This window comes from Pterocles gutturalis, unplaced genomic scaffold, assembly GCF_000699245.1.
Source record: "Pterocles gutturalis isolate BGI_N339 unplaced genomic scaffold, ASM69924v1 scaffold20686, whole genome shotgun sequence".
Taxonomy (NCBI): Eukaryota; Metazoa; Chordata; class Aves; order Pterocliformes; family Pteroclidae; genus Pterocles; species Pterocles gutturalis.
This window is the reverse complement of record NW_010100896.1, coordinates 29881-39395: the sequence shown is the minus strand read 5'-3', so window position 1 is coordinate 39395 and position 9515 is coordinate 29881. Positions and strand designations below refer to the sequence as shown.

The 9515-nt window shown below is 42.2% G+C and overlaps 1 protein-coding gene across 1 annotated transcript in view; it reads right to left on the bottom strand.

Annotated features, from left to right (window-relative positions):
• The window catches only part of PDIA5 (protein disulfide isomerase family A, member 5), a gene marked incomplete at its 5' end in the record, with an annotated part of 88020 nt that overhangs the window by 59711 nt on the left and 18794 nt on the right, over positions 1–9515 (bottom strand). The window contains 2 exons of the mRNA XM_010081545.1: positions 3436–3496; positions 4768–4860. Of these exons, the coding sequence (XP_010079847.1) occupies positions 3436–3496; positions 4768–4860 (154 nt within the window). The remainder of the gene's footprint in view (positions 1–3435; positions 3497–4767; positions 4861–9515) is intronic.

Here is a 9515-nt window from a genome sequence, read left to right as displayed (position 1 = left end):
GAATAGCGGGGGGGGGAAGTACTTCAGATTCATCCCAGCTTTACAAATCTTTGAACTTCATTTGAGACATATTTCCTAAACACACTATACAGCCATCAAAAGTTAAACAGTGCTCTGTTAATTGAGAAGACATAACTCAGAAGAAGCAACAGCCCTTGTAAGATACAGTAACTTTACATGCTGAGGAAAATATGAACAGCAAATGAGGAAGACTACCAATGTATAGCTGGAGTGTGCCAAGAGCTGTTTGATGACGCTCTGGAGTGCTAAGGAGATTAGCACTAAATCACCTTTTAAGCACCAGGTTTCACCCCTGCCAAGTCAAATACGTGCATGCACATGGGAAGGGTGGGAGGGCAGACAGCATGAAAGAAAGGAAGCTGCAGCCAAGCACTTCAGACACCTTTTGTGCCAACTCTTGGGTCCACTGTGGGACAGCAGTCAACATTTTTATTCTGGTGAAGAGACAAGAGTTTTGAAAACATTTTCCAGAAAGGAGGAACAGATTTTGTAGCCACTAGTTTAGGATCACACCAGCATGCCTGGGAAGAACATCCTTTTACCAGAGGAAAGAGAGCTCTTGTTTCTGGGGTCTCCCCGCCTTTGATCTCTCTGCTCAAATTGCCAGTGAAGTTGTTAAATTAGTGCTGGTCAAAATTGTGATTTCTTAGTGGGCACAGAACACTCCTTTGAGGTCCACTGTGGTCTTGCAGCTTCATCCAAACCCACTGGACAGACATCAAAAGATGTCAACGAGTTGTTGACACCATCTTTTGAATCCTCTGTTTCTTCTCTCTTCAGCAGCCTCAGGCCCTGAACCCCCCCAGCTATTGATCTCCCTCTCTTCCACTCTTCAACCTCTCACCAGTCCCTAGACTCTCTTCTGGAGCACAGGCACATACCAACCTCCTCCACCCAGCCATCACCCCTATAGTCCTTCTGTTCCCAGCTCTGCCACTGCCTCAAACTCGCTGCTCCCAAATCCACTTCAGTGCCACCTCTCCTGCCCAACACATTTACTGGGTTATACTGTTCAGGACACTGTTAAGCCACATATACCCCTCTACAGGCATAAAAGGGTAACCTCAAAAAACTAATTTTCTTCTGTTCTTTCTTCTTGTATTTTGTCTCAAGAGGAGGAGTTTAATTAAACACAGATTAGTTTTTCCACTAGTTAACACTTCCATTTTTAAAGCCCTGTTTTCAATGATGTTGAAAATCTTTTTTGTTGCCAAATCCAGACCATCTCCTGCAGGAGTCTTCTTTGACAGAGTTAACTACAAATAAATCTGAATGCTTATAAGTATACGTAATTTTTCATATTTAGTGCTGTCTGACTTTATAATATAGGTCTGAAAGTACAGTGAATGGTGTCCAAATGGCAGGTAATATCTTCTAAAGAAAGCATGCCTTTGCTCTGAGTCGTTTTACCCAACCAAGCATTCCTAAAATATTAAAGAAACTACATTTAAGTTTGCAGTCGCTTTCATCTCCCTCTGCACTGGTACATAATGAAAGAGCCCATTTCCTATGAATCTGCCACAATGAATCTAAAGCCCCTGCTTCCAACAAAGCAGAGAAATAATGCAGCTGCCTTCCCCATAGCTTCCCAGAGAAACCCTCTGATGTCCGCTCATGCCAAAGACCTGCCTGGGCCACCCCTTACAAGTAAAGAAAAGCAGAATTTCCTTTAGTGACCAGCCTTGATTTGCTGTTCCCAGTAATGAAAGGTAACACCTGTATGCAACCAGTAACTTCAGCTGCCCAAAGCCAGTACTTTAACATAACTGCTGGATGTATTCTGTCTCCAGTAATAGGAGTAAGAAAAGAAAAACTGCACAAGAATCAAGCCAGAAGGTCTTGTGAGTTAAATAAAAGATGAGGGAGTTAAGAACTGTGAAAGAAGAAAAAAAAAAAAAACTTACAAGTAGGCTTCTTTCACAGCAGTTTAGAAAGCAGCAAAAGTATTACAGCACTGAAGACTAGCAGGTGTTTTGCCACTTCAAAAGAAGAGAAACTGGAAGGAGGAGGGTTTCTGGGGGAATGGTTCAAAGAGAACGAAGGGTTAGATAAGGCACATTTCAGGAAGAGATTCAGCTGTGGAAAACAATTATTCATGATACAGGTAAACTGTGAAAGCACTCTGCAGCTGAACTCTCCCTGAAGGGCCGATTTACAGGCAGAGTACGCATATCGTCTCCCGCTGATGCCAAGGCAGCAACAGCGATTGGGAATGACCACATACCATGCCAGGCCACGCAGGACCACCATGCTGCAGAGTCTGAAGGCACAGAGCTGCAACTAATTTAATTAAAGGAAAAAAAAAAACCTCTTAGTGATGCATCAAACTAAGTCTTGGGCAATACTGGCAGTACTCGGATGAGACTAAAAAGGTAGAATGGTGTTTCAGGCAGTAATTACAAGAGAAAAAACACTGAGAAACACAAGATAATGCTGCCATGGGACACAGTTTTAAAGAGAATCAGCCAGGAAACTGCTAGTGGTGCCTAACATCATTTTCTGTATCAAGGCAGTGCTGGGAGGCTTTTCTATCTTAGGTCACACATTCATTCCTTTCCCATGGCTCCTGTTTTCCAGCTGAGCAACAACTCCAGTGCAACACTATCTTGTTTTGAAGAGCTGGAAAGCCTCTTGCATACCAGTCACCAGGAAACACAAAAAAGCAGTTGTAAATCTGAAAAATTAGGGAACAAGCAGCCAACGCAATGCAAAGATAGCAGTGATACAAGGTCAAGGTCACAGAAGAAATCCAGTTATTCCAATGAGCTCTTCTCTTTCCTTCCTGCTCCTCCCATGAAATCTCACTTGTATTCGAGTTACTCCTGCCAACATGGGTAGGAACAGCCAGGGTGTCACCTGGATGGAGTAGGAAAGATATTCCTGCTCCTGACCCCTGTGCTGTTCCCTCTGCCTGCAGTTAGGAAGAACAAACATGGTGGGGTTTTTTCAACTACATGGTCTCCTCCAGAGATGTTTTGCTTGTGTGGAACCAGCTTGTCTTATGCTACGGCCCAAACTAAAAAAGTAAAAAGTGTGTGCAATACCCAGTTGCACTTACAGCTCTGTACAGGCCAGAGGGGTCGGCACTCTCAGACAGATGTATTAACACTTACGCACTCAACGTACAGTGTTTGTCTTGTACAACACAAATCTAGAAAGGACAACAGGTAAACAAATTATGGAAAGCAGCTGCCTAAAAGAACAATGAGCAAGAGTCATCATCACAAAGAGGCAAGAGTAGGATACAAGCAAAGGACAGCCAGGACAAACTGAGGACAAACAGGCAGAACACCATGAATTATAAAGATGAGACAAGATGGTATTAGTGCAGCACAGGTGAGGCTATTACTCAGACTTGGACATCTCTTAGTGAAGAAGGGAGAAAGAGGTGACAGGATGTGCTGGGTTACTTACATGGGGCATAGAACATCATCAGAAGGGGTTTGTCTTCCTTCTTCAGAAGCCTTCTCAATTCCTAATGAATGAACCAAAGAAAATAAAAACAGACATATACTCAAGGACACCTCTTATTATTGTGTTACAATTTTAGAAGTTAATATATGTATTAATGTATGTATTCATATTCCCTCATTTATCTGAGGGAAGAGGGGTGATCTTTCCTAACAGACAAGACTTGAGTTTCTCTTCCTCGCTCGATTTTAACTTGAAAGAAGATGGTAAAATTTATTATAGATTCAAATATCTGGTAAACATCCTAGACCAGTATCTTCCCTGTTGAGACGTGTAAGTTGCATGGCTTAGTTTATTCTCACTGCAGAATCTCTGACTGGAAGCTTTTTCTTCCCTGAATCCTGCAAAAAGCCATACTCTAAGTCTGACTCAATAATAACCAAACCAAGTTGAATTTCCACACTATCAAACCTTGTCAGAGCTACGAGAAACATTTTTCAGTACCAGCATGATAGAGAAACCAAATGAAGTTTTCAAATGGAATGCAACTCTTGGAAGGCTTGTAATAGAGTGCAGAGTGTGAACATTAAAAATTTATCCTCCTACAAAAACTGAATGTCAAAATAACTATTTCTAATATTAAAAAATTAAAGCTTGAAAATTGAAAAGGCCTTTTATGAAATACCAGCTAGAGTCCAATCAATTAAAGCTTTAAAAATCTATAGACTAGAAAACTAATCCAAAAGACTGAGCTGATTATATTAGAGAGAAAATAATCACCAGCTCTGCAGTGGCACTGGCTTTTTAAGGTAGTTTCATTGTATTTGCTGCCTTCCCACTTAACACTGACAGGACAGTTACTGTACAAGGTTAAATCACTCAAGATCTGGATCTTGTTCCTTCCTGCTCCAGACTTCCTGAGTCGACCTCAGGCACATGAGGGAACCCAAGGTTTAACAACCACCTGAAGTTGTAAGAGCAGCATTTTACCTCCTACTCGCATCCTGCAGTGACTGCATCTTGCAAGCTGCTACACTTTCCCAAGACAAACGGGTCTCTACCGCCACACCATCCATAATGCTTTGATACTTGCCGTGTAGCTGGCAGACTAATATCATGACCACACGTAGGGGAGAGGAAGGCAGGAAGCGAGAAACTCTATAGTTATCAAAATCCACAAACTTTGTCAAGTCACTTAAAACAGTTTGGGTGCTTTAAATTTCCCTTCCAAAGAAACGAAATAATGGTGCTCCATTAGGAGTTAACACAAACATACACCCTTCCTTCATCTCATATATTTATAAAGCATATAGGACATCTATCCAGCTCACGTACCTTTTCACTGTCAACGTGCACAACATCTTTGGCTTCGGGATCCTCCTCCCACAGTGGAGCACCTTCTGGATCCTTGAGAAAGGCCACAATAGACTGGAATAAACAGGGAAAAAAGCTTTTAAAGCAAAATGAATGAAAACCATGACAGATGCAATCTCAAATCCATGCTCTCATGCAAACCCCATCCAAGCAGTGCCTTTGCTTTTCTGCTCATAATACTTAGGTGCAGATGAACACAGATCTCCCATTACAGAACCAAGAGATAAAGAAGAATGTACCTTCCTCATAACTGATATCCCAAATTACCAGCTCCCATTTCCACGATAAAACTGCTGAAAGCAGTGTGGAAGTAGACCAGCACACAGACAGTAGCTTCAAGGATCCCTCAGAGAGCTCTTTCAGTGGTACTAGATCTGCAACACTTCCACAGCTGCCCCCTGGTTTAGCAGGTCAGGTTCCCATGCCCTTCACCATATCTGAGTAACCTTTGAATCCAGTAGGACTAGTTGGAGGGCACACTGTGAGAAAAAGCAGTGAACTCCACACTTAGATCAAACTACTTGTTTGGTCAAAGGAAGAATAATCCACCAATAGTTTCCCTTATGACCCACTACCTAGAACATCAATAGTTCCAACTATGATCCATCTACGTAGAAACTGCACTTACTAGATTTTTAAGTAGAAGAGTAAGAAGGAAACGTGACAAGAGAATTGAGAAATGCAAGACCCTATGATTCTGCAGCTCCCATATTCAACAAGCTGAGTATACACGCATACACACTTTATAACTGCTTTAACCGACTGACACGCAACCAGCAATCCATTTCAGCAGACCACAGATATTCTCTTTATCATAAGGAAATACTCTCTGCTGGTTCTGAATTCAGCCTGAGGGAAACTCCAGCCCTCTGAAGTCAATAAGATGCTCTCTGCAGATTCAGCACAGTCTCTGCCCCCCATTTCCAGCTGTACATGGAAGCACAGGCTTGATCACTGCCATCCTTGGATGTCTGTGCTCTAGAAAACATAATACTTGGTTTTCTGTGCTCATCCACCACTCAGATTGACCCTTTTTCTTTCTCTGTGGCACTGCCTGTAGGTACACATCCACTCCCAGACAGGCTCTCTGCCACACCAGTAACGTAGTGAGGTCCCTGCGGAGCTTCCTTCATTGTAAGAGTGAGTGGATGATGCTGCAACAGCACCAAGTGAACTTGAAGTTAAAGCAAATAAAAGCTTCATTAAAGCCCTTTTCAGCCCATGGGATATTTTGCCAAAGCAGCTCATGAGTGAAGAGCAGAGCTGAGTATATATTAACGTACACCAGGAGCAACCATCTAAAAGCTCAGGTTTGTGCTCCACCTTCTCAAGAGCAGGTTAGCAGCATGCCTAGGGACACAGACTGCTGAAACAGTCTCAGAGATACTTCTGCCACCTCTCTGCCTTTGGTAGGGCAGCTCTGGTAAAACATCCCAACAGCTTATCAACAGCTAGCGGAGTTCAGTTCAGCTTTGTGCATCTCAGTTGGTACTGCATGGCCTGGGAGGATTCAGAGCTTACAGCAGGATCCATTTATTGCATTTATGTTTCTGTCTACTTGCACAGCTAATATTGAAGAGATGTGTCTTATCACAAGAGGCAGCATATATTAGTCACTAGACAGCAAGTAAAGCACTTTAGGTACCTAGTAAGAAGACCTAAGGGGTGAGGAAGTAGTGTTGGAACCACAAACACTTCAAGAAGAAGAAACTTGTTTTAATATGGCATTAGCAGAGAAAGGAGCTAGCTAGCAAGAAAACCAAAATGAAGTAATTTATAATGCAGTTATAGTTGGAAAAAATCTCTAAAACTAGAGGCATTAACATCCCAAATGAAGCCCTAAGAAGACTTGATAATATATGGGGAAAGGAGAGAAGAGGACAAAACGGGGAGATGTCCTACATTTAGGAAAGCTACATGAAGTTCTGCTTGCTCTCAGTCTGCACAGACCTCACTTCAAGGGAGGAGAGGGGGGGGTCAACATTTTAAACAGCTAATGAGTGCCATTGACTCTGCTAGTTTCAAGAATTCCTGCGTGCCAAGTTCAATCATGTATAAACATATGTGGTTAGAGGATGGGGGATTAAAGAGATTTAATTCATCCAGCCTCTCCCTTTCAGCCAAGAAAGAAAAAATTAGATGTGTAATGTCTTCTGGCAGCAGCAGGCAGTACATTGCCTTGCACTCATTAGTCCATGCGGTAAAGAGAGCTTCCTGTGTGCCTTTAAATAGGAAAGAACTCCCCCTAACAAACCACAGCACTTTCTAATCACAGAAAAGCAGTGGTCCCCGGGCTGCTGGTTTAGAGACTGGAGCAAGGTCCAGGCCACAGCAACCCCTACATTGAGGAATCAGCTGCGCTCCTATCCTGCCATGATGTGATCAGGACCATTTTGACCCCATGGCATTGACAGAGCTGCACTGGGCTGTAACCTGCTGCCCAAACCCCTGCGACTGCTTTGCACCTTAAACACCGATTCAGCAGAATACAGGACATGGCTTCATCCAGCCTATGCTGCTAAAAGCAAGCAAGCTGTAACAGCACAACAGCTGGCTATCACATATAGACCTAGGTTTTAATCTAAAAACTACGTATATCTGTGTGTGTGTGTATATAAATATATACACATATATAATGTGCACACAGAAACACACCCCTGTACTTTTTACTCCTTTGAAGTATAATGCAGATAGGATGCTAATAAAAAGCCTTCTCATGATTTCACGCACACACTCCTTAGAACAGCAAACTTGAAACGGATTCAGAGTTCAGAGCAGGACCAACTGGTTTAGTCTATTCCCTTCGCTAGTACTGAGCAGATTTGTACTTTAATGAGTTTTCTCCACTTTAGAAGGAGAGTAAAACTCTCCCTACACTTTATTCTCCAGAAAAAGCTTCATCATGTAATAAACACAGCCTGGATACTGGCCTTATGGCACTATCAAGGATTAGGACATGGTGTGGCTAAAGCAACGTACGAACAGATGTACCAGTTAAGATCAAAGGCTGATCTAAGCTTAAGTCTCCAACAACAGCTGACTACAGATACTTGGGGAAAAAACTAGACTAGTATCATTCTTATATAAGATGCACTGGTATATGCACTCAATTTCCGGCAAAAAATAATTTTTACGGACTGTGCACCAGCTGTTGCATTTGGACTTCTGTCCTTGCTAACTATCAATGGATCTATCCTTTATGACTATCTAAAACTTTTTCAGATTCTTAAATTCTTGGCTTTCACAACATCTAGCTACGAGTTGCACAATTTCTTTTAGACATTGTAGTTATTTGTTTCAAATCATCCACCCCAAAATGCCACTGTCTGCACCCAAGTTTGGAGGAAAGATTATTAATCATTCCCTTTTTCAAGCTACTCAGAGTTATATAAATATCTATCACGATCTCCTCCAGTGGTCCTTTGTTCCAAGCCCTAGAATCTTCACATAAATATTCAAGCCATCTGTGCCTCTGATCCTCCTCACTGCCCTTCTGCAGTACTTCCACACCTTTCATTTGATGGAGCAAACAGAATCACATACAAGACACAAGATGTAGGAACCCAATGGACTCAGATGGTGGAATAACATTTCCTCTTCCATTCTCTGTTCCTTTACTATCATTTGACTGTTAAGCACAGGGCCAATATTTTCAAGCCAACTGGTGTCCTGACTGGTAATTCAAACCCCATTACAACATCCCGCATCACTCTGACATAACTGGAGCTGTGTCCTTTCCTTCCCTCTCACGTTCATCATCCTCCAAGTTCCTACATTCATACCGACAAGCCACTTGGTATTGTGAGAACCTAAACCCTTCTGCAAAGAGTTGGAAATAATTTTTTAATACTATTTCTAATAATTTTGCATCACTGAAATTTGCCATCTTCCAGTCCACCTCCCTTTACAGGATACCCCAAACAGCTCAGATTCTAACACAGATCTCAGCAGGTTCTGACTGCTAACTAACTTGCCCCCACTGTGAACACTGAGCTATCCTTTATTCCTTATTTTTCTAACAGTAAACCCACAGGGCATCTCTCCTAATTACATAAGGATTTAGTTACTTTAAGAAATGAAAAGCTTTTCCTAAAAACCCGAGTACACCATCAGCTGGATCAGCCACATCTATGGAATTGCCGATTACTTCAGAAGAATCCTTTTACAGCTCTTCAGAACTGTGTCCATCATTCTCCAAAATGTCATACATATATTAATATGTCTACTAGATGCCTGGAAAGAAGATCTGAGTTTTATTGCCACAAGCTTGCTGAATGATGTGAAACAAATCCTTTAATCTCCCTGTTCTTCAGTATGTCCACCTGTCCGTAAAATGGGTATGATACCCTACGTAACTGTGTTGCTCTGCTGCTTGCTGATTGTAATGTACTGGGAGATTCCTGACAAACACAGCTGAGAGAGAGAAAGAAAGGTCACTGCCTCAACAGCAAAAACATGGAGAAGTGGTATAGAGGGAGAAATACAGAAAATATTCAGGCAGCTGTGAGCAGCAGAACAAGTAAACAATTGGCTGACTTCTTTGACCACTGCACAGCTCCAATCCACTGTCCAACCTGTAAATCATTAGCAGCTGGTTTCACAGGGGCAATTAAATTAAGTAAGACTCCTAGAGGGAGGGAGCTTCAAAACCCCTCATCCACCTGCACTGGAATCACACATCCCTGTCCACAAGTTGTTGCTCCTTTCTC